At 62.2% G+C, this 24,399-nt stretch overlaps 1 protein-coding gene across 10 annotated transcripts in view; it reads right to left on the reverse strand.

Moving 5' to 3' along the window:
• Positions 1–24,184, reverse strand: part of MYRF (myelin regulatory factor) — a 33,387-nt gene extending 9,203 nt beyond the window's left edge. For 9 of the 10 annotated variants that reach the window (XR_003509477.1, XR_003509476.1, XR_003509473.1 and 6 more), the window contains exons 1-12: positions 24,043–24,184; positions 11,009–11,096; positions 10,573–10,836; positions 8,104–8,165; positions 6,894–7,173; positions 5,601–5,851; positions 5,395–5,518; positions 3,265–3,460; positions 1,625–1,701; positions 1,332–1,442; positions 597–687; positions 39–239 (exon numbers count right to left, since the gene is read on the reverse strand). Coding sequence is in view for 1 of the 10 variants with exons in the window: in XM_027532908.1 (XP_027388709.1) it covers positions 39–239; positions 597–687; positions 1,332–1,442; positions 1,625–1,701; positions 3,265–3,460; positions 5,395–5,518; positions 5,601–5,851; positions 6,894–7,173; positions 8,104–8,165; positions 10,573–10,836; positions 11,009–11,096; positions 24,043–24,088 (1,791 nt within the window). In the remaining 9 variants the exon portion in view is untranslated. The remainder of the gene's footprint in view (positions 1–38; positions 240–596; positions 688–1,331; positions 1,443–1,624; positions 1,702–3,264; positions 3,461–5,394; positions 5,519–5,600; positions 5,852–6,893; positions 7,174–8,103; positions 8,166–10,572; positions 10,837–11,008; positions 11,097–24,042) is intronic. The other variant, XR_003509480.1, reaches the window with a different exon arrangement.
• Between the last annotated feature and the right edge of the window lie 215 nt (positions 24,185–24,399).

Genomic DNA, 24,399 nt, shown 5'->3' on the forward strand with positions numbered 1-24,399 from the left:
CCCGCTTAGGGAGTCCCCGCCCCCGGTCCTGCCCCCACCTCCTGCACGTGCTCCTTCGCCCGCAGGTCCGAGGGGTGCATGAGCGAGCCCATGACCTTGACGTTGCCGTGCACCACCAGCGCCTCATCGGGCCGGTCCGTGTTGATGCCTACACGGCCATGGTGGAAGACCGTGTCCGGCACCTGCGCCCGCTGCCACAGCACCTCGCTATCACTCTCAAACTGGCCTGGATTGGAGGCCTGGCAGGAGTTGGGGCTGGATCAGTCCTGGGGGTTGGGGGACGCACAGCGCCCTGGGAAAGGGGGAAACCCCACAGCCACCCCTCCAGCTCCAGCCGGAGCTCCTCACACCCCCATGCCCAATTTAAACTGTCCTCCCATGGCTGCAACTTTCAGAAAAGCCACCAACCGGGTCCTGGCCACCTCCACACTTAATTGTGAAGGAGATACTGGCCCTGAGAAGGTGGGAACCTTGCCCAGGGCCACACAGGATCAGCACTCCAGCTCCTGACCCCTGAAGACCCTGTTTTTCTCCTGGGTGCTGTTTCTCCCAGGTCTAGGGAGGACTCTCAGCCCTTTGGGGGAGGTGGCCCTCACCCGGACGATGATGCGCTCTGAGATCTGGGCGGCCAGTGTGTAGTTCTGATTTTGTGCGTGGGCCTGGAGGGCCACCACCAGCATGAAGTACCTGGACACAAGAGGGTCTCAGAGGCGCCCAGGGTCCCGCCCCATTCCCCTCCCACCTCCACCAGCCTTCCTGGGTCAGATGTACAGTGCACTTGGTCATCTCTCCCAGGCTCCCGGCACCCGGGAGGAGAGCATGACCACCCCACCCGACAGAGGAGGGGCTTCCCAGGTGGCTTTAGTGGTAAAGAACCCGCCTGCCCCTGCAGGAGACAGAGAGATGTGGGTTCGACCTCTGGGTCGGGAAGACCCCCTGGAGGAGGGAATGGCAACCCACTCCAGTATTCTTGCCTGGAGAATCCCCATGGACAGAGGAGCCTGGGGTGGGAGGTGAGGGCTACAGTCCACGGGGTCGCACAGAGTCAGACACGACTGAAGCGACTAAGCACGCACTGCAGAGAAGGAACCTGAGTGTCCACTAGGGGGCGGAAGCAGATAGGAAGCCAGCTTCCGCTCTCCTATCGGTAAGTGGTGAAAGGCTCTGAGACCCAGGTCCCTCATTTGGGAAGTGGGTCAATCTCTGGGACTCCGTTCCTGGCATGCTACGGGCGGGCGCGGGCGGGGGTGGGGGTGGAGTCGGGGAGACACCCTCCAGCCCCTGGTGTTCAGAAATGGAGGGGCTCCGGGGCAGGGACGCAGCCCGCTCACCTCTGGTCGGGGTTGGGCTTGCCCTTCTTGCGCATGTTGTTGGCAGTGGTCTCGCTGAAGTGCAGCCTCCCCACAGTCACTTTCGTGACCTGTTCGGGGGGCAGATTGACCCTGCAGAGGAGGGGCAGGGTACTCAGGGGCCAGGGAAGAGGGGCTGCGGAGAGCCAGGCCATGGAGGGGCCCCGGGGTCAGGAATGTGTGGGAGGGGCATGTTGTGGGTGCCTTTGGCCCTCCTTGGCTCCTGCCAGGGGAGCCCTCCTGGGGACCTCCCCCGCCACGGCTCAGACACTCACGAGACGGGGTTGAAGGGCCGCTTGCTTCGGTCCGACTGCGACTGCTCGATGTTGATGGACTGGTTCAGGGCCTCCAACTGGGGGAGGAGCAGAGGCCAAGGGCACTTCAGGGCCCATGGTCTCCCCACCTGGTCCTGCCCTCCTCAGCCTCTCAGCCCAGGCCCAGCGCAGCGGGAGCTCCTGAGGAAACTGAGGCCACCCTTCCCTCTGCCCACAGACTCCTGTGCCTTCTCCTACACTGCCGCACCTCCCATGAGCCCACACCCACACCACTCTCCCACCTATGTGCACACACGTGAGCACACACACACACAGGCAACTTCACTGGCCACCAATTCACACCCACGCACTCCACCCATCTCCAAGTAACACATCCCAAATCAGCGTCCACAAACACCCATGCATGCATGCTAAGTCGCTTCCGCCCTATGTGACTCTCTGCGATCCCAAAGACTGTAGTCCAGCAGGCTACTCTGTCCACGGGCTTCTCCAGGCAAGTGGGTAGCCATTCCCTTCTCCAGGGGATCTTCCCGACCCAGGGATCGAACCCGTGTCTCCTGTGGCTCCTGCCCTGCTGATTTTTCACTGCTGAGTGACCTGGGAAGCCCATTCACAAACACCCAGTCACACCCAAAACCACACTCCCCAGAACCCATCCCACTCCCAGGCCTCTCAAGCCCTCCAGAGCACCGGCTGAGCCACGGCAATGCCAGGCCCTACTCATGACACGGAAGGAGACACACGCGGCCAGGCCATCAGGGAACTCGCGGGCTCAAAATCAACCACCACCACCGTGGAGGTGCTGGACAGGGAGGGGCCTCAAGTCAAAATGGGCCTCAGGGCAGGTGTCCCCGAGGAGGCAGCAGAGTGAACGGTGAAGGTCAAGGAGTGGTCAGCCAGGGGAGGAGGCAGGCAGTGGGGTTCAGAGGGCGTCCCAGAGAAGGAGCTGCCTGGGGGGAGGCAGGGGCTGTGACCGGGCACAGCAAACCAGGGCCGGGGTGAGGATGGGGGTCCCAAAAGCCTCTGCCAGCTCAGCCTAGCAGTCAGGGCCTTGCTGGGGTGGATGGGGGAGACGGGGTCCTGAGGGCCTTGAATGGGGAATGTCGGGCCCACCTGTGTCTCAAGTCAAACAGGAGTCCGGCTGTGGGTGGTCAGATAAGGAGGGGGCCAGCCTGGTCTGGGCAGAGGTTCGGGGAGGAGAGGAGGGGACCAGGTTGTGGAAAGTTCCAGGAGAGAGAGCGGGGCCTAGTGCGCAGTGAGAGGTGGGCAAGCAGGTCCCAGATTCATGGCTTGGGCAACCAGGGCCCCAGAGCCCCATTCCCGGAGAGGAGAGCGTGGGGAGGGTGAGTTTGCAGGGAACTCATTTTGGGGTGCTGTAGTGAGGCAGCTGACAGCAGGGTCAGGAACGGGGTCCTGGCTGGGCACACAGACTTGGGGTCACAGGGTAGAGAAGGAAACGGGAAGCAGAACTGAGCAGAGGGCTGGGGGCATGACCCCTAAGGGGCGGGCACGGGGGTTCAGGTGGGGAGGGGGGCTGAACTCAGCCCCCAGGAGTCTCCTCAGGACACACTCACCTGGCCCCGGGCTCGTTCGGCTCCCCCGGCCTCCTGCCCACCCTCACTGCCAAGCCCCAGACCTGCCTTCACTCCGTGCAGCTTCAGGTAGAAGCAGTCCAGGGGCTTGAGGCCTTCGGGCGTCTTGACGTACTTGGGCTCGCCCAGCATGCCGATGTACGCCGTCACCTGGAAGTGGTTCTTCTTCTGGCACACGAAGGCGTCGTCGCCCACCGAAAAGTTGAAGCCTTTGTCGGCGTCCACGCGGTAGGTGAGCATGGGCCTGGGGGCAGGCGAGGACACTCGACCGAGGGCCCCCAGCCAGGCCTGCCTCGCCTGTCCCGTCTGTGGCCTGTGTCCCCAAGCCAATTTCCTACCTGGTGCCCCCATCCTCAAACCTCTCTCGGGATTGCTCCCACTTCTCAGAAATGGAAACTGAGCCCCCAGGAGGATCTGAGCTCTGGTGTGACAATGCCTCGGCCAATATTCCTCCCTTACGTGCCTGGGACCACTGCGCCCCGGGGATGGGGGAGGCTGGGCAAGACCCTAGGACGGGAGTGAGCTCCTGACGAGGGGGCCTGACAGCCCCTCACCACACTTGGCTTCTTCCCAGAACGCTGCCCAAAGGCCCCCTCCCTCCAGGGAGACAGGGTGAGAGGGGATGCGTCTGTGGAGCCTCACTGTGTCTGACAGCTGGTTGCCATGGAAACGGTGGAACCAGGCGCCGGCTCTGCATGGGCCCAGCCCCTGCCCACCAACTTACTCAAGCCCCCAGACATCCTCATCCTGACTTCTGCCCCGTGGGGAGGGGGCTCTCTGGGCAGCCTGGACTCAGCCTCAGTTTACCCATCTGTTGCTGGGAAGGTGTTCTAGGTCTGGGCTCTTCAGGGGATCTCCAGGGGGTAGGACACGGGGAGACTGGTGGCCCGCCTTCCCCCAGGTCCCCAGGCACAAGCAGTGCCCCTGATGCCCAGGCCTGCCTGGAGGAAGCTGGGCAGGGAGAAAGTTTCCAAACTTGGAGAGGCCTTTGGGCCCGGCTAACATCTACGGGAAGATGCAGGGCTCACTGCATCTCCCTCCCTGGGCTCCGCTCATCTGCCTGACCACCCAGGAAACACCCAGAAAGTGCCTGGACCACACTGGGGTGGACCTCAGGTGCCAACTTCCTGGCCTTGGGATTTGGGGTGGCAGGGCTGACCTGAGAAGTATGGCTGTAGGAATGGGGGGGGGGTCTTCACCAGGCCATAGGGCTGGACATCCAAAGACCTCTCCCCGCCACCCAGATAGGGTCTCAAAGGATCCTTTAGCCACTACATTGGTTGGACAGCTCCTTGCCCCAGCCCTGAGGGCTTCACGCCAACAACCCCACAAAGCCAGGGACCCCCAACTCCAGGAGGCTGGACTAGCTGTGAGAAGGCAAGTCCCAGACACCCTGCCCAGTCCCAGCAAGTCCAAAGTGAGCTGATGGTGAGCCATGCTCTCAGCCCTTGTTGGCCTTCCGTGGGAGTGAGGGGAGTGGTCCCAGAGTGCTCCTGGCCGGGTCCCAGGAAGCTGAATCTGCATGGGTGGGTGCTGGAGCAGAGCTAGGAATGCTGGGGCAGCCTCTGACCAGTCCTCCCCCACCCACTGGTCCCTCCCCTGCAGGGAGGGGGCTTGCTGGAAGGGCCTCCCTGACACTCAGCTTCCGGCTACCTTCCTGGAATGCAGGAGGAGGGGGGAGGGGGAGGAGGAGCCAGAAAACACCCCTCTCCACCCACTGCTGCCAGACTCGCCCTCACCGGCCCCTCCTTGGCCGACACCACCTTCTTAAGGAGGCCTCGGGCGGGCTCAGGAATCAGGAGCCCTGAGTGGCAGTCCTAGCTCTGCCCTGAGCCCGTCTGCTCTTCTGTGAAAGGGGACTATCTTGTTCCTAGGGTGCTTCCAGCCCTGCTCTAGGATCCTGAAGCCAGGGCTGGGGTTGCCCAGATGGCATGACCAGGAGGAATGGTTGGTGGTGGTGGTGGTGGTGGTTTAGTCGCTAAGTCGTGTCCAACTCTTTTGCAACCCCATGGTTGGTAGCCCGTGAGGCTCCTCTGTCCATGGGATTTTCTAGGCAAGGATACCAGAGTGAGTTGTCATTTCCTTCTCCAGGGGATCTTCCCGATCCAGGGATGGAACCCGGGTCTCCTGCATTGGCAGGCGGATTGTTTACCGAGGGAAGGGGCACGAAGCACTCACAGCTCCTTGTAGTTAGCGTCGTACAGTGTCGCCCATTTGTTCTGCTGATGCGGTTGCCACTTGATGGACTGGTAGTTGGGGTCTAGGTAGGAGCCGCTGAGGCTGTCACTGTCCTGCAGGAGACCTGGAGAGAGGGAACGGCCATTGTCCCTGAGCCCCAGGCCCCACCCCCCCAACTCAAAAGCCTGAGCAGGCCAGCCGTGTACCTGGTGAGGGGGCACCTGGTGGATGCCAAGGGGGCGTCTGGACCCGGGCGATGCTGAGGGGCAGGGAGTTAGGCCCGGGTGAGAGCGGGCCCTGGGGAGGCCAGGGTGGGGAAGGGGCTCGCACTGGGTGCGGGGGCAGGGCCGTCACAGTCCCAGGCTCCTGTTTGATCATTCCGTTCAGCATCTGGGCGTTGAGGGTGTTGGGAGGTGATTCCGAGTGCTTCCTCTTCTTGGAGGGATGTGGGGGGAGCCTGGGGGATACAGGTGTGCGTCATGGGGACCAGTGCCCCCCCCCGACCTGTCCCACTGGGCAGTACCCTGGCTCCCCTCTCTGCCCTGTTCCAGCACGATACACCCAGCCCAGTGGACACCTCCTGCAGGAAGCCTGCGTCTTTACCTCCTCTGTGCTCTCCCATCATGCTGCGCTATCATTCTGTGTCTGTCCCTCCTCCCTGCCCCCCAGGCTGTGGAATCCAGGAGGTCAGGGCCACACCTGACTCGTCCGTGTGTCCCCATCACACCCGGCAACTGGCCTGGTGCACCAAGTGCTCAAAATCGTTGGTGGAATGAATGAGTCTATCCCTTCCCTGTGGGGTCATTCTCAGCATCACCCATTATAGGGAGGGCTCTTTGGAGAGCAGCCTCCAGAAACAAGCCAGAGGGCTTGGATCACCAAGGCTGGGAGAGGTTCCTGGAAAAGGGGCTGACGATTTGGGGGGGCTACACAGCACCCCTTTCCCTTCTGGTTTACAAAAAGCTTTGCCAGTGGAATCTTTCCTTGAATGAAATCTTTCACGGAATCTCCAATGTCCAAAACTGATAAAAAGATAATTCTGCAGCTGGAGTCAGAGTGGAAGTAGTTCTGGGTCTACACCTAGAACCTCCTCAGAAAACTGAGGACTCCGTGGTGGTTAGAAAGTCACCGCTATGTGGGTAAGAGCACCGGCCCAGGTTCAGGCTGTGGCTCTGCCCCTTCCTACCTCCGTGACCTGGGCAAGCATCCCCCCTGCCCCAACCAAGCCTCAGTTTTCCTATCTGGGCAACAGGGATGGCCATGCTCATCAAATAAGTTAATGGTGAGCATTTGGCCTTGGCTGTAAATCCCCTAGGCTTTGCTAGGCATATACATATACATTCACTGATCCCCATCTCTGGGGGGTCAGAGCCTTCTGCCCTTCCTGGGTTCATCCCTGCACCTACCTCTGTCTCTGTCCTATAGGTGCTGCCCTGAGCAAAACCCCCTGCCCCCACCAGCCCATCTCCCCACCCCCGAGGAAGCTGCCCAGCTCTTACTCAGCTCCGTGTTGCTGGAGCAGCTGGTGGAGCATCTGGGACTGCTGGCCATGGTGGAGGTCGGTGGGCACCAGCCCCTGCCCCATGGCAGCATAGGGGGGCATCGGAGGCTCGGCCTTCATGTACAGGTCCCGCTGCAGGACGGGGTAGTGCGGTGGGGGCGGCGGGGGCGGTGGGGGGCCTGGCAGGTGGGCTGGAGGTGGGGGCGGGTGCTCCAGGCGGGAGGGCACCCCCACATGGCACAGGGTCTCGGGGGTAATGGTGCGCAGGAGATGGGGGTCTGTGGGAGAGATGGGGAGGCGGGGTGGACATTAGGTTTCCAGGCACCAGCTCTCCCTGGGGCAGGGTCTCCTCATACCCACCCACTCCTGAGCCCAGCCTGGGGGCTGCCCTCCCACCCATCCCACATGGGAGGAGGCTGGGCAGCCCAATCCCACTGCAGGCCTGGGCGGGAAGGCCAGACCCTGTCCAGGGGGTAGGCAGCCTTTCACTCCATCCAAGCCCACTCCTTCCCTGGGCCGAGCCTGGCCCAGCTCCCTGGGGAGGACCCGGGTCCCAAGGCTCTCTCCCAAGCCCCTCGCAGGCCTGCTCCTCCTCTGGACTTCAGGAAGGAGTCTCCTGGGACCCCCCCAGTGCAGTCCTACGGCACGGGGTGGGGGGGGCCCTCCTCCCACCGGCAGCCCCTCTACTGGGCTCCCAGGGGCCAGCCCCCCAGCCTGAGGGGGGGAAGCCCCAGCTCCCTTTGTTCCCCAGGAGGCATTCCAGAGATGTTTCTGGTAAGATAAACAGAACTCTTGACCCCTCTCTGGGCCGTGGGGAGACGGCTGCCTGCCATCCTTCTGCTCTTGGCCACCTGGGGGCCACGGCACCCCTGAGCACCCCCCGAGGCGCGGTGGGCCCAGCCAGCTGCACCCAGGCTGCCTCCCCCAGCCATCCACTCACCGCCGAAGGGTGCGTCCATGATGGCGCAGGCGGGCAGGCGGGTGGCATCACCGGCAGGGACACTTGCTCAGAGGCCGGCCGGCTCCCCACCCGCCCACGGGGAAACAATAGCCAGCGCCAGGGAGTATTTGACCAGCGATAATCTGGGCCTGTTGGGCGGCCGCTGGCCCCCCACCCCCACCCCCGGCTCGCTCCCTCCCTCCCGATAAGGCCGCCCCAACCACTTGCCCAAACCCCAGAGGGGGAGGGCGGTGCCCGCTGGACTCACCATTCACCTGCTGGGGGGAGTAGGCCTCGGAGCCTGAGTCTGGGGGAGAGTCTGGCAGGGTGCTGTGGAGAAGAGGAAAGGGCTGTTGGCTGGGCCATGGGACCCCTACCTCCCAGTCGGGCAGCTCTTCTGCGGGGCAGGGTCCCACAGACTCAGGGGCTGGAGGCCTTGAGGTCTCCCCCCTCCCCTGTTACAGGCATTTCTCTTTACCAGCCCCCTTGGGGTGCCCGGCAGGGCCCAGGGCTGAGTTGCAGGTGGGGGGCCTTGGGCTCCCACCCTGCATCCCCTCAGACCTACAGGGCACTAGGGGGGCCTGTCACCTGTGTCCCTGAGGCTGGTTCAGGGATTCAGGGACTCCCTCCTCAGATCCAAGGGCCAGGCCAGCTTTTTTCTTCCTGCACCCACTGAAGCCCCACTTCCTGGAAACTCTAGGGGGCCCTAGGGGGCTGGGCCTGGGAAACGTCAGTGGGTCACCAGAGGGGCTGCCCTGCCATGGGCAGGTGTGGGCTGGGCAGGGAGCCAGCTTGCCAGGCCTGCACTCATAGGTTTTGTGTTATCAGTGGTTCAGGCGAGAAAGAACAAACTCGACTCTGAGAGGTCAGCACGTCCTACATGAACCCTGCGCTCGCCTGAACAGGAAGGCGGTCGCCACTTGCAGGGGGCTGGCTCTCTGGCCATTGTGGCCCCCACATCTGGGAAGACTGCCCATCATCAGGCCCAGGCAGTGTCTGAGGCAACCTAGTCACTGCAGACACGGCCCTGGGCTAACTGAGGGTCCCCAAGCTCCTCTGGACAAGCCAACCCCCTACCAGCTCCCCCAGGCCCCGTGGGTGAGGATGACAGGAAGAAGTGATGGGGACCCGGTCCTTGCTGTGGGCCTCGCGGCCCGGTGGGCGGACCGGGGCCTCTCCAGCTCCGTCTCCCCGCCTGCAGCCTGCACTGCCCTGACAGTGATCTTGTGTAAAGACCCTTCTCTCTCCCTCTAGCCCCTGCAAACTCACATGCCAAGTCCGTAGGACTTGCCTTCTTCCTCCAAACTCCTCACAGCGCTCGAGTTGCTGATTTACTGATTACTAACTCCCTCCTCAACTAGACCCACTGCAGGAGAGGCGGGCCTGCCTTGTTTTCCACCTAGAACAGGGCCTGGCAGGGGTGGGGCGGTGGGAGCTGCCCGGGGCCCATGGAGTGTCTGTGTGGCTCTGGACACATGCTTTCTCTCCCTGGGAAATGGCTTCAGTGGGCCATCTGAATCCTGCTGTGAGGGAGACAGGGCTCTATGCACAGGCTGGCTGGTTTTGGGGTTCCCAGGAGCTGGCTATTGGGGCAGTTGATGAGCTCACATAGAGGCCTGGGGTACTGCAGTGGGCACCCAGCAGACACTCGTTAGGTGGTGGTAGTTCTCTTCCCTCCCTACCCTTCAGGGTCCGCAGCTTTAGGACAGCGTCTCAGCCTGAAGCAGCCAGCTGCCTTCTACCGCTATGGCTCACCCCTGCCTGGCCTCCCCCTCTATAAGCCAGGACATGGCCACTGTCCCCCAGTACTTCCTCTGGGCTTCCTCCCCCGATTCTCACAGTCACATGATGGGGCAGAAGCATTTGGGGCTCCCTTTAGAGCTGCGGCTGCTGAGGCCCTAACCGAGGTTGCGGGTCAGTACCCAGAAGAATGGGCTTCCCTGGTGGCTCAGTGGGAAAAGAATCCGCCTGCAATCCCAGAAGGTTGGGAATAGTGGAGCTGGAGATGGAGCCTGGCTGTCTGATGGGTGTCATGCTCCCAGCACCCCACTATCCTTCTACTCAGAGACGGGGTCCCCTGCCCCCTGCCTCAGCCTGGGGGTGGACCCAGAACTTTCTCTGAGCACCTCTGCAGGGCTTGGCAAACCCATGCTCCCTGCCTCTACGTGGGCTAGGCGGGTGGCCTCCTAGAACCTCAGGTCACAGCTGGGCCCAGGCTGAGCCCCTGGGTCAGGCGGGGACGTGGGTTACTTGGAGAGGAGCGGTGGAGGGGGGACCTGCAAGGGGGAGGCTGGCTTGTCCCCACAGCTGCACTGACTTCAGGTCCCACACCTGCACCATCGGCCAACTCCCTGGGGCCACGGAAAACAGCACCGTGAGGGATTTGGGTGCCTGGGGTGCCCGCCTGCAGGTGGAAGTGCCCCTGAATGCAAACAGTCCTGCTGGTCTCAGCCCCTCCCAACTCTCCACAGAGCTCGGGGTGGAGCCTCTTCTAGCACTTACATCAGCCCTCATCACTCCCCTGCTCGGAACCCTCAGCTGCCCACTGCCTCAGCACAAAGCCTCCTCGGCTTAGCCCTGGAGCCCCCGCCCACCACCACCACCTTGCTACCCGCAGGGCAGCCCGCTCCCCACTGCCCAGCCTCGGCCCCAGGCCCACTGTCACTGTGCCCACGCCTTGCCTGGCCCGGGGCCCCTGCGTCCTAACCCGCCCGCCACACTCCTTGCCCTCACTCACCCGGGGGCATAGGGAGCCTTGGGCTCTGCCTTGATGGGGGGCCCAGAACCCCCCAGGAAGGGCTTGGGAGCAACACCCACGCCGTTGTTGTTGTTGCAGTTGAGCGGGGCGCTGTAGCTCGGGGGTGGGAGGGCCCCATGGCGCCCCGGGGAGGGTCCGCCCCCCGGGGGGCTCAGGTGGTGGACCCCGCTGGAGCCGGGGATCGCTGGCTGCCCATGGGGGTAGGAGGCCGCACTGGCTGGAGCAGAGATGTCAGGGAAGCAGCTGCGGAGAAGGGAGGAAGCTCAGCGCCAGCGGGGGCCCCCAGCCCCTCCCGGGGCCCCACCCGCGGGGCAGCGTGGACCCCGCAGAGGGCTCGGAGGCTGGGGGAGGGGGAGGAGCGGCTTTCGGAGGCGGGGCAGGTGAGGCCCGAGGGGCTGGGGGCGGGGCCACTCACAGGTCAGAGGCGTCCTCCTTGCTGATGTACTCCTCCAGGATGCTCGTGTCTATGTTGGAAGGCTCCAGGGCGCCGTTGATGTCGTGGCCTGCGGGGAGGAGTGGACGTGAGCCAGGGCAGAGACCCAGCACCCACCGGGCCCCACCTGTGTCCACGTGGAGAGAGAGCCCTTCACAGTCACCACCTGCCGCACCTCCAGTAGGCAGGGACAATGCTGTCCCCAGCCCACAAGGCCCCCTGGACTCCCCCAGGAGGGGAGGGGCCACAGTCTGCATCTGGACGGACCCACCGTCTCCTGCCCCTCCATCCCCTCCCAGATGTGTGACACGAGCAAGTCCCTTTGTCTTGTCTATAAGATGGGGTGAACGTGTCCCCATCTTACAGGGTGCCGTGAGCAGCAAATGAGGTGCCGCCACCCTCACGGACTTGGGCCCAGACTCGCTGACCCTGTCCTGCCCTGTCCTCCAGGCGGTGGTTCCAGACAGCCCAGCTGCGGGCAGCCAGGAGCATCGGGCCTGGCTGGGCTGGACCACGCATCCTGGGTGGGGGGACGGGGGTGGCGCATGGGGTTGGGGGAGATTCCTGCACCCCGGGCCCAGCTGCAGGTGGAGAGGGAGTTGGGGTCAGAGTCAGGAGCGACCAGCTCCCCCTCAGTGTATGTGCCTACCACCCTCATAATGAGGGTGAGGGTGCTGAGCCCAGAGGAGGAAACAGCCTCAGAAAGGTTCAGCGGGGAACAGCAGGGGCCCCGGGCCCTCCCCCTGGCCTGGCCTGGCCCCACCAAGGGGGGGACTCTCAGAAAAGGCGCCCCCATGCTCTTGGGCATCAGCAGGGGAGGAGATGCCCTCCCCTGCTCCCCCCTCCCGGGGTCACCTTGCAGGGAGAGTTGGAGGGCGGGGTGATAAGGGGGCTGACGTGGGAGATGCGTCAACTGCGATAATGGAGGCTTGCCCCCCCCACCCTGTTAGCCTGGGCTGGCTGGCCCCACTGAGGCAGGAAGCACCCCTCGCACAGGCCCCTAGGCTTTGAGTCAGGGGTCTGTACCTCATGTTCCCTCCCCTGGTGAACCCTGGGAACAGATCTCAGGTCCAGGAATAAATCCTAGATCACCTACTGCGTGCTCTGTGACCTTGGGCAGGTCACTCACCCTCTCTGAGCCTCAAGCTCCTCAGTAAAATGGGGACAGGAACAGCTAACACTTTATAGGGTTGTTCTGAGGATGAAACAAATTAAGGTATATAAGGGGCCCGGCACATAGTGGGTGCTCAGCAAACAGTGGCTGTCCTCACTCTCCAGCACCCAGAGCCCTGGGGTCCCCAGGAACCCCCAGCCCAGGCCTCTCCCTGGCCCCAGCCGGCATTTCAAGAATGCTGAGCCCCGCTTAGGTGATTAATGAGTGGCTAAGCCCTCCTAGGAGTCACGCGCTGCCTGGGACAGGCCCTCCTGCCTGGGCTCACCCGGCCGGGAACAAGGGACATCCACCAAGCATCACCAGTGGCCGCCCGGGGCAAGGGGAGCTTCTCAAGCTGGGAGTGACCAGGCTGCAGGCCGAGATCCTAGGACTCCAGTCACACTCTGGCCCTGACTCCGTCCTTCCCAGTTAACTGAAGGTCCCATTTATTGAGTGCCTGCTGTGTGCCAGGCACTTTTAGAGCCTAATACATTAATAATCGTAGGAGTTTATTCTATGCAAGGCAACCTACAGGCCCTTCCCGTGCAGTGAGATGCTTCACCCTCCCAACCTATAACGGTGACAATGACACGATGATGATGATATTGACAGGGGCTCCCACTGAGTGCCCACCAGGCCCCAGCGCCCTTCTAAGCGCCTAATGGGTTTACCTCCCAATCGCCCCTGAAGACCTGGTGTTTGTTATTAGCCTCATTCCCTTTGTCCAGAGAAGCGAAGTCTCTTGCCCAAGGCAACAGGGCGAGGAGAGGCCAGGGGCGTGGGCCTGACTCCGAGAGGGAAGGTTTGGTTGGTGGGTGCAGAGGCTTCCCGGCCATCCTGGGCGACCCCCCGCATGGGGGGATGGTCCCGAGGGAGGCAGGATCGGGCACAGGGAATGGGGAGGGAGGAGGCACTGGAGCGTCACGCCCACCTTGGCCGCTGAAGCTGCAGGTTTTTGAGACTGAACTTGGAATCCACAGTGAATGATGGGGTGATGGAGTCATGGTGTTGCTATTTATAACAGGCCAGGCCCCCTCCTCCCCTCCTCCCCCTCCTCCCCTGGCTAGGAGCACTCCTAATCACCCCTAATCCTCCTGCCCACCTCCCCCCACCCCAGGGATTGGTGGGGGGGCTCAGACAGAGGCATCTTGGGAGACCCTAACGAGAACCAGATGTGGTTGGGGGGAGGAGAGGCCCTCCGGTGCCAGGGGCCGGGCGGACGGGAGGATACAGGCGGGAGGGGTGAGCCACTGGGGCAGGGTGGGGGTGGGCCAATGGGTGGGAGAGAAGTATGAGGTTTGGGGGCTTGGTGGTCCTCCTGAGGGACACTGACCCCAAATATTCACTTTCTCTGGGAGTCGTCGAGGCCTGTCTGGCCCTCTCCCCACACCACCCATTCTAAAGGGTCCAGCCACTAAGCAAATGCCCCCAGTCTGTCCATGAACCACACTGGAGATCTCTAACCCAACTTTCCAGCCCAGGGACTCCTGAGGCTGGAGCAGAGGCCCCCAGGAACTCAGGAGAAAGGCAGGGTGCCTAGGGCACACTCTTGAAGGTGCCCCCTTCCCCACCACTCCCAAAAGCACCCTGGAAATCTCTGAGCCGGCAGCAGACACCTGTCAGGCAGGAAGCTAAGAGATCTTCTGCTGATCCTCAAGACCTCCCTGGGAGGTGTGGAGGCTGCCCAAGGTCCCACAGCCTGAAGGTGGCACCACCAGGTCACAAACCACCATCCTTGCCCTCCCTCTCCCCAGACCCTCCAACTTGCCATTGCTCGGGGCACCCAGAACCCTAGTGCAAGGCCTGGCAGCTGGGCCCCCTGCGGCCCCCACGGCTGCTCCTGCCCCAGTGCCCCTCCTTGCAACTCTCCACGGTCCAGCCCCAGCCTCGCGCTCTCCTGGGACAAAAAGCCCCACTTGCTCTTCGGGGCTTTGGCATGTGCTGTTCCCTCAGTTCAGTTCAGTCGCTCAGTTGTCTCCGACTCTTTGCAACCCCATGGACTGCAGAACACCAGGCCTCCCTGTCCATCACCAACTTCTGGAGTTTACTCAAAGTCACATCCACTGAGTCGGTGATGCCATCCAGCCATCTCATCCTCTGTCCCCCATGCTGTTCCCATTCCTCATCACTCGTTAGGTTTTGCCTTAAGTGTAAGTTCCTCCCAGAGACCGTGTCTGACTCTCCTAATTCCTTGAGTGGCAGCCTCCTTTCTACTGTCTCATCAGGCTCTTTGCTCACATGCCCTAAGGGGCAGAGTTGGTCCTCTGCCCACCCACAGCCCCCATTCACCGAGTGGTCATTCTGTCACACACTTAATACAGCTTTCTGGGGGGCTGCACGGCATGTGGGATCTTAGTTCCTCGACTAGGGATCGATCTCATGCCCCCTGCGTTGGAAGCATGGGGTCTTGAGCACTGGACCATATATAACTCACATATAATTCTAACAATCCTATGGGGTAGGTGGTTTTCTTGTTCCCTGTTTCACAGATGAGGAAACTGTGGCTCAGAAAGGATAAATGCCTTTCCACTGCTTTGCAGGTATGGCAGCTGGGCTGAGTCCTCCCCGTCTGCCCTCTGTGGCATTAGCATCTAAGCATTCCATAGGCACACAATAAATGTTCATGGGATGAATGAGCAGAGTGGCAAGCGGGGCACTGGAACCAGGCCTGCCTGGGTCTGGGGACCTCCGCCTGGCTATGCTGCAGTTAGGGTCCAGGGCCAGACAGGGCCCCTCCAGGCACCGCCCCTGCCTCGCTGAGCTATGCACCCCAGCTGCTCCTCATTAATTAGGCCCTTTATTACCTGCCTTTAACAGGAGCCAGACACTGCTCCTTCCCAGGGAGAGAGGGATGGGGGCTGTGGGAAGGAAGCCCCCTGCCCTCCTCTCTCCTCCTCCCTCTAAGGCCACCCAGCTGGGCAGAAGGGGAACTCGGGGGACACAAGCCAGGTGCGGGCTGAGGGCGGGTGGGGGCCCAGGTGGTCCTCCACCCTGGACCCTTCCCTTCCTCCCCCTCATGCTCACGCCCCCTCACCACCAGCTGTGGCCGCTGGCTGAGTCTCGGGCATTGTCCCGGGGAACGGGGGAGGGTGGGGACACGGCACAGTGGGAGGCTTGTGCCCTGTCCACACCCTCCCCCCCACCCGTCAATGGGGCACTTGTCAATTCATGCCCCAAACATGGCGGAAATCCCGTCGGCCACGTGGCTGTGGGCAGGGCAGGCCAGGGCCTAAGGATGCTGTCCGGGCAGAGCTGATCGGAACCCGGGGCAATCAGGGCACAGGTCTATCCTCCCACTGTCGACTGTCCACCCCAGGGATCCTGTCTCCAGACGAGGGCTGACCAGGGTAGCAATGGTTAGAAGACTGCCCATCTTGGCACTCCCACAATGCCCTAAATGGACCCCTGGGGTCACAGAGACCTGGTTGGTAATGTGGGCCCTTCCTTCATTGCTGCATGACCCTCAGTAAGTGGCCTGACCTCTCTGGCCTTAGCTTCCTTCAAGTGCAGGAGATTCCTGCATCATGGGGTGGTCGTGAGTCTTCAATGAGATGGTGGGAGAGCTCCTCACCCCAGGAGGCCATTCCTCAGTTAGTGTTAACTATCCTGTCTCCATCAACCTTGGGATTCCTGTCTCCTTTCCTGCCCAGGCACAACTGGTGCCATGTTGTTATTCTGGCACACCTGTGGCATAGTCCAGTCTCCAGGACCAGGCTCTAGCCATCCCCACTCCAGTGGGTAGGACTTCTGTGACTGTCTGCCTGCCCTGCCAGTCCTTCCTCAATCACCCCAGTCACAGAGGGCCCCCCGTGCTGTGGTTTCATCTCCCAATATTGACTGAGCTGATCAACATGTGCCAAACTAGTTCCCACTGGGACAGGGCACATGGGCTCTCACCTTCCTTGGTCTGGACTTTCTATCTTTATTAATATGACCTATGATTAATATATGATAACTAATTCAGGCTTCAAATTGTGACCAGAGCCTTCTCACCCAAAATGCCTTCAGGTCAAATGCTTGATTCTGCAAGCGACCCTCTGCATCTCAGCATCAAATCCCCAGTTAGCCTGGGGCTGAATGACAAGGATGTGGCTTTGGAGTCATTGCCAGCAGATCCTTAAATCTGATCCACCGTTGTCTTTGTTCCCTCTCAACTTCTTGCCAAAAATACAGTCGAGTCCTGCATCCTGTTTGCAGAGACCCTTCTACTCCAGGGGACCTGAAATCTTTAGCCCCCTCTGGGGTATAGCTGTGTCCTCCCTGGGTTCCCACACAGCTGCCATCCTGTCCTCAGATCCACAAGGCTGAACTCTCAGCCCCAAGATGCTCCCAAGCCAGGTTCAACAGAGCTGGGCCCGGCAGCTGTGGTCCCTTCTTAGGGAACCTGCATTGGTCCCTAGGGATTTCCACTTTACGACCCCCAACCTTCTCCCACAGCGACCAGGCCAGGCAGGTTGAGGAAGACCCCTCCCCGCAGAGGTAAAATAGGCTCCTTGCAGCTCAGGGTGGGCTTACCAGGGTCACCCAGGCCCATTTGTGTTCACACACCAGCATGCCCCACATGCACGTGTGCACACAAGAGCACACTCCCAGGCATGTATCTACTAGCACACACACGATCATGTACATCCAAACATACACCTGTGCAGAGGCACACACGCCAAACACTGACACACACATGTGCACACACCGGCATGGTCCAAGTGTGCTCACTCATACCTTCACACAATTATTTACTGAGCATCTACTATGTTTCAGTCATGATGGTAGGCTCCAGAGATGAAGCAATAAACAGACAAAACCTCCTGCCTTGTCCCATTCATGGCCAGGTAGGGGGCCCAGTCAGGGGATGACCTTGCCTTTGGGACCAGAGCAAAATAGCGAAGGGCAAGCTGGGGAGACATGTGCACACCCTCTTCCCCAGGCGGGCCTGGGGAGGGTGGCAGTTTGCACAAGGAACCTCCCGCTTCCTCTTGGCTCCCCTTCACTTTCTGGCTGCCCCTCTCCCAGTCTCTTCACACCCACTCCTGACCTGTCCCAGTCCCCTCTTCTGTATCAGGTTTACTGGTTGTACATATAAATTGTACTTTCCTTAAAAAACAAAACAAAACAAACACAAACCTCCTGCCTACATGGAGCGGACATTCCGGATGCAGAGTCAGGTGACAAGATAGATGGGTCAAACCCACAGCATTTTAGAAGGTGACAAATGCTATGGAGACACTAAAGCAGGGAGATGAGGCTGGGATGCTAGGAGTGAGAAGGAGTTGCCATTTTAAGCACGATATCAGGGAAGGCTTCACAGAGCAAAGACAGGGAGGAGGTGAGCCACACGGACAACTGGGAAGAGGATTCCAGGCAGTGGGGAGCCAGTGCAAAGGCCCTGCGGCATGTTCACATCTCAACACACCTCACATTTGTACACTCGTGCCCACAGTGATTCCCCGGTGGCTCAGTAGGTAAAGAATCTGCCTGCAGTGAAGGAGACTAAGGAGATGTGTGCTTAATTCCTGGGTCGGGAAGATTCTCTGGAGGAGGAAATGGCAACCTGCTCTTTGTGCCGGGAAAATCCCACGGACAGAGGAGCCCGGCGGGCTACAGTCGATAGGATTGCAAACAGCTGGACACGACTGAGTGAGCACGCACGTGTGCCTGCAGTGCTCGCTGACCCAAGGCAGGCCCAGGCCAGCACACCTCCCCATCAGCTCCAGGTGAAGCCAGTCCAGCTGAGCGAACTCGGTGTAAGCCAGTCCAACTCCGTCACCAAAGGCAGCCCACTCCAAGTTAGCAAAGCAGGGGATGCGTATCTTGGGAAAGCCCCTCACCCTCTCTGGACTGCTCAGAGAGGAGCTCCCAGCTCCCCCCTCCCTCCAAGACCACAGACCCCAGGAGAAGAATCATGGTGGGGAGAAGGGAGCACGGGGGACTGAGGTGATGAAGAAGGGAGTGAGGGGGGTGGGTCCCCAAGCTCCTCAGAGAGACAGAGGCTGTGGTTGTGCATTAGTGGGGCTGGAGGGATCTAGGTCAGATGGAGGAAAACCTTTCCCACCGATGAGCAAGGAGGCAGGGAGAGGCCAGGAAGCCCTGAAGCCCACTGTCCATGGTCCAGGCCAGGGGCTGCTTAGGAGCCAATTGCCCCTCGACCCAGGGTTTTCCCTCCCTTCCTCCAGCCTCAACAGTCTTGGGGTCTCACTGCTTCTGTCACACAACCCTGACCATCTGAGTGAGGGGTCTGAGGTCCAGAGAGGTCCAGGGGCTGGACAGCAGTCACCCAGCACAGTCGCACGTGAAGGCTCAGGCCCCCCAGCACACAGACAAGAGGCCCCCTCCCGCCCCACTCCAAGCTGGCACCCAGCTGTGATGGGCTGCAGGTCAGGAGACCGGATCCCACCCAGCTCTGCCACCATGGCTGCCCTGAGTGAGCCTCCCCATCACCTCCTCCTCCTGCCTCAGCAGCCCCCTCTCAGAAGTGAGGGGACCCCAGCCGCACTTCCACAGGGCCCCTGAGAGACAACACACGCCTAAACCTCTGGCCTGGGTGCGGCTGGCAAAGACAAAGGATGGTCAAGCCCCTTCCCCCAGCCACCAGCCCGAGTTCCTCATCTCTGAGCTGGAGGGTGGGGCAGGCCCTGCTGGAGGCACTGGGAACCAGGAGTGGCATCAGGGCCAGGCAGGGCCACGGAGTGGCCTCTGAGTACAGGGTGCTCCACAAGGTGACAGCTTCCCTTCAGCCCTGGAATGAGCAGCCCAGAGAGAGTGAGGGGCTTTCCCAAGACACACAGCGCCAGCCACAGGCCCCAGCCTGACGCTGGGGGTACTGACCTACCCTTGGACCGATAAAGTGGGGAGCATAGTACCTGGTGTGAGCCTCCCAGGGGAGAGCAATCACAGTCCAGGCCACAGGCACCCCACCAGGCACCGTCCCAGACCCCGTTTATCTAATCCCCACGGAAACCCTGAGAGGCAGGTACGACGCCTACAGCTGTGTTGCCATTCTACAGATGGGAAGGTGGAGGCACAAAGAGGTTTAGGGACAGGACCAGGAGAAGGCTAAGGACAGACCCACAGCCCACCTCAATGAATGCAGAGACCCACATGGGTTCAAGGGGCTGCCCAACATGCTGGCAGCAGGGGCTGGAGACCAAGATGGGAGAGGATACCTCTCCATACACACACCCAGGCTGTGGGGGAAACTGAGGCCCATAGGAGGGCTCGGTGAAAAGGAAGAAGGTGGGAGAAAAAGGGCAGGCAGCCTGGGTAGGGCGGGGCCAGCCCCGGTTAATAATTCAGTTAATGATTTCTTCTCTCCATCCTTATCGAGCGGGCAAAGTCCAAGGGCAGCAGCCAATCAGCAGCCCCCGCTGGGCAGTTACCCAGCGGCCTCTGCTGCCAGGGCTCCCAGTCCTGCGAGGAATCAGAGAGCGGGGGCCAGGTCCCCAGGAGGGGGCCGTTTTGCCCAGAGCAGCCTATCTTTCCCCCCAACACCCTGCTTGGCTCTGCCTAAGACCCCCGGGGCCCCTCTGCCCAGGCCCTCAGACTCAGGAGAGGCCCTGGGGTCGGCAGGCTGGAAGCAGCCTGCTCCGCTCCTTTGTGCTGAACCAGGCCCCCCGACCCTGCCTCTGTTTACATGGTCATTGTTGCTTCCATCTCCTGCCCTCCCCCCACCCTGTGCGGCCCTACACTGGGTGCTGGGAACAGGGGGATGAGTCAGTCGCTACCCCCCACCCCGCCCCCGCTACCTACCACTTCCCTTCCAGCTGGGGTCAGGACCTAGGGAGGTGGGGCTGGGACAGGAGTCCTCCAGAGGGGCTCTGTGCAGACCCAGGAGGCACCCCATCTCATCCCCCTGAGAGTCAGGGGTCTGGTGGTCTCCCCCACCCACCGACTCCCCAGGGCACACTGCAGACAGGTGGACTCGGGCACAGTGCCTGGTCACACACCGCATCTCAGCCCCAGACTCCCGTCCAGGGTGGGCATCCTCTTCCATGAGTGGTCAGGTGGGCTCCCCGGGGGCCTCCTCTGCAGGCAGAGGGGCTGGTCCCCATAGGAAGGCTACCCTCCCTCCCCAAGGCCCTGGCAACGGGGCGTGCTGAGGCCTGGGTATCAGCCCTGGTTCACCCGGACTGACCCCCTTCTCTTGCAGCCACAGTCTTGGACTCTGGGGAAAGCGGGCCAATGCCATCCCTCCCCTTCCCCATCCCAGAGCTGAGGAAGGGTCAAAGCCAGGATCTGGTGTTCTGGGGTCGGTAAGGAGCCCAGCGCCCCCTCCCCCCGTGTCCAGTGTATATGTCCTATCGCGAGGTCAGGAGCTTGCCTTTGTTTGGTGGCTGAAAAGAATCATCCTGGAAGCCCCTGCTCTGGTCCAGCCTACCTGCCTACCCCAGACAGGTAGGGGACATGAAGCCAGAGAAGGGAAGTCACCAGCCCAAGCTACCCATCAGGTCTGGAAGGAGTGAAAACCCGGCTCCCACCTCCAATCCTAGCAGGGCTCTAGAGGCTGGGGGAGGCACCCCAACCTCTGGGTGGCCTCTCCAGCACATGCTGGCAGCCCAGCTCCGCTCAGTCGCTTCCTCCATCCCCTCCGGCTTTCTGAGGGCTGGCCACTGTTCACTCACACCCCATGTGTCCCTGAAGCCAGGGGCCAGCACCCTCCGCCTTCTAAAACATCCCTCTTCCCCAGGGCTGGAGGAGAAGGCTCATCAGAGTCCAGGGCAGCATCAAGACCTTCTCTGCTGCCCACTTTTGTCTTGCAGGTGAGGAAAAGGGGTCCAGAGAGGGCCACACAGCTCTCAGTGACCGAGCCCACCCCACAACCTCTAAGACCCTATAGGGATCCTCCACCACCGCCTGGCCCTGGCCCTGACCAGCTCTGGGAGCCCCAGGCCCCAGCCAGTCAACATGATTAGGAGGACACCTGCCACTGAGTCCCGGTTACCTGCTGGGAGCCAGTGCATCATGCCCGGAGGGTCCGCTCTCTGCAGGCCCTGTGCCCGCGGGTCTGGGCGGCTGTAGCCTCCCTCTAGGGGATTAGCAAGGCGGTCACGGGGGCCCGGCTGTACCAGCCTCGAGGGGGCCGCCCTGTCCCAGCCTCCCACCTGAGGCTCAAAGCGCCTTAGCCTCCAGCCCCCCACCCTGGGGCCGGGTACAGCCTGGCCCCCCACCCTGTGTGGGCAGGACCCAGGACACACGCCTGATGTGCCTGGAGAGGGGGCCTTGTCACACGAGGGGCCTGGGCACACCCTGCCCCCTTCAGTCACGCCCTCGCCCGTCTCCAAGCCCAGAGCTGAAAGCGCAGACCCTGCGCCTATGTATCCACTGTCCTGGGGGGTGACCACAGCCAAGCAGGACCTGGGATGAGAGCTCAGGCGTCCCCCAGCCCCAAGGGACATACGCACCGCGTCTCTTCCCTCTCCCTGGAACAACACATCCACCATGCGCACAACAGCACCGTTGCCCACGCTTCCACACTTCCACTCATGAGCACACTCGCCAGCACCCCCCCACCCCCCCAGGGGCTCCCTAACACCCACACTGAGTCCCCCATGTGCCACTGCCCACCAGATTCCTGGCCAGGCCTTCCCCACCCAAGCTGCCCGGGAGACCCCAGCCCTCAGCGCCTGCCCCACCTTCCCCCCATCGCAGGCTCTGGGAGCACTTTTCCAGCCCCTGGCTCCCTCCACAGACATTCTTGAGTCTCCTCTTATCTCTCTGGAGGCAGCAGCACAGCCTCCCCGCCAGGCCAGCCAGGCCAGCCGCATGGCTGAGCCGTGGCGTCAGCCCCCACCCCCACCCCCCACCCACGGCCAGGAGGGAAAGTTTGGCTCCGGAGACAGGGAGCCTGGGCCAGCCAGGCCCACCCCTCTGCCCGGGCCCAGGGTCCTGGGGGAGGAGGTGCGGGGATATCTGCAGGAAGTAAGGGGGTCTGGCTTGTGAGTCATCGGGACATCTGGCACGCTCAGGGCACCCCCAAAAGAGCAGCCCCCAAGCAAGGACGAGTGTCCCCTTCCTACCTCCCCAGGGTTTCCATAAAGCCCCTCAAGGCTCCTAAAGGATTAGCAGGAACAGGGGAGGACTAGAGCCCCTGGGACCGATGGGGAAATGTCAGGACCCTCAAATGGCCCATCCACTCAGGATCAACCACTCAACCTAGTCCCAACCTGACTTCTTAGATCTGGGGCTGCTGGGGGTCCCAAAAACTGCAGTGGGGAGGCCTGAGGCTTGGGGATGCCCTTACCTGGGTTGTTTAGCGAGCCTTCTCCCTGTCTGTGACTTCTGGCTGGGGGGCAGCAAGCAGAGTGGACAAAGGCTCCCACCCTCACACCCCGGAAGTCACAGGGAGAAACTGAGTCAAAGAAAGGCCTTCCTTGCTCCCTCACAGGACTCCAAAGGGATCTGGGCGCTGGGCTTGAAACCTGGGCCCTAATTCCCTGCCCTGTGTGCCCTGTGGGCCACTCGAAACTCGCCAGGGTTAGGTTCACACTGATGGAAGGTTCTGGATCATCCAGTTTTGCATTCTGAAAGCACTGAGGTGCAGGGTATGGGCTCAGGGACTGGGCAGCGGGTAGGGGCAGAGGGTGGGCTACCGAGGTGGGTGGAGAGGGACACAAAAGCACCCAGAAAGTCTGGCTAGATGTTCCAGCAAGGGTCTGAGAAGCTAGGGGGTGTCAGCCTGTGCCTGTCCCCCTCCCCCACGCTGTCCCTTCCCTCCTGAACTCAGCACCGGGGAGGGGGACAGCTTGGAGGAGGGGCGGAGGCTACTCAGGAAAAGGGGAGAGAAGCTGGCGAGATGAAGGTGCAGCGCCCCCAAAACCACTGCTCTGGAGCAGGGAGAGGGCAGAAGAAAACACTGTCGGGTGTGTGTAGATCCCAGCCCTGGCGAGGGTCCTGTAGGGTCAAGGTGAGGAGAAGAGGTCGTTCCTGGGACAGGGGCACCGTCTGAGGGGGCAGAGCTCCAGGGACAGGTGTGAGACACAGCCCAGAGGACCCTCGGGGGGTTGGCAGGAGGCAGCGAGAGGTCTCAGAGGGAGGAGGTGGCTAACGTGGTGGGGACGGTGGGAAGGGGGGGTGATGCCAACTTCAAGAAGGTTCCAGCCCAAGGAGAGCATTGGAGGTCGGGGGGGGGGGGGGGGGCGGAGAATCCCGCCCACAGAGGAATGCCGGGGAGGGGTACCCCAGTCCCTGGTAAGGGAGGGGTAGCTGCTTCCTGGGGAAGTTCAGCTGTGGGGGAGGGGGCGGCCTTGGAGAAGGTGGGTGACGGTCCTGAAGGGGGTCTCCCCATCTTGATGGGGGGTCCTAGGCTCCGGGAAGCACCGTGGGGCAGGTCCCAGGTCCTAGGAGTCAGGCTAGGGGGAGCGGGAGCAGGATGCCAACCTGAAAGCAAAGGCAGGGCGTCTGGGTCGTTAGGTGGGGGTCCCAGTCCCTGGGAGGCACGCTGGGGTGCCAGCCTAAGAGGCATGGAAGACCCCCCAGAAGGCGTGCTGGGGACTCCAGCCTAGAGGGGGGTTCCAGCGAAGCACAGAGACGGTCCCCGGGGTCGGGAAGTGTCAGAATTTAGAGGGGACTGCGGGTCCTGGAAGGCGCGAAGGAAGGCTGAGTAGGGACGGGACGCAGCTCCAAGGAAGTTGTGTGTGTGTGTGTGGGGGGGGGGGGGGGGGGGGGGTAACAGGGAGGGGGAGCCCAAGTTCAGCAGAGGTGGGTATTAACCTGCAGGAGACGGAGGAGGGCCCCCGCCCGGAGCAGGCATTCTGGCGGGGTCCCGGCCTGGCGAAAGCACAGTCAGAGGTCCCAGTCCCCAGGCAGACCGGGTTGGGGACTCCCAGCGCGAGAGGGTCGTCGTCCCCGCCGGCCCCGCGCGGTCCCTCACCTTCGAAGAAGCGCTGCAGCGCCTCCGTCTCGTCCACCACCTCCATGTCCGGCCTGCCCGCCGCGCACTCCGCCCCGGCCCCGCTACAGCCCGGCCCGGGGGCGCGGCATCGCCGGCGCGGCCAGCGCGACAGTCCCGGCTCGGCTCCCGCTGCGGTCCCGCCCGGCCCGCCGCCGCGTTCGCCCCCAGCGCGGCCCTGGCCCGGCCCCTGCCCGCCCCGCACGCGCCCCGCCCGCCGGCCGCGCGCCGCGCCCCCTGCCGGCCCGCCGCAGCCCCGCGCCGGGCAGGATGCGCGCGGCTCCTCCAGGGGGCGCTCGGCGCGGGGGGGCTCCTAATCGAGTTGGTCGGGGGGAGGGG

The sequence above is a fragment of the Bos indicus x Bos taurus genome, chromosome 29 (assembly GCF_003369695.1).
Source record: "Bos indicus x Bos taurus breed Angus x Brahman F1 hybrid chromosome 29, Bos_hybrid_MaternalHap_v2.0, whole genome shotgun sequence".
Classification (NCBI taxonomy): domain Eukaryota; kingdom Metazoa; phylum Chordata; class Mammalia; order Artiodactyla; family Bovidae; genus Bos; species Bos indicus x Bos taurus.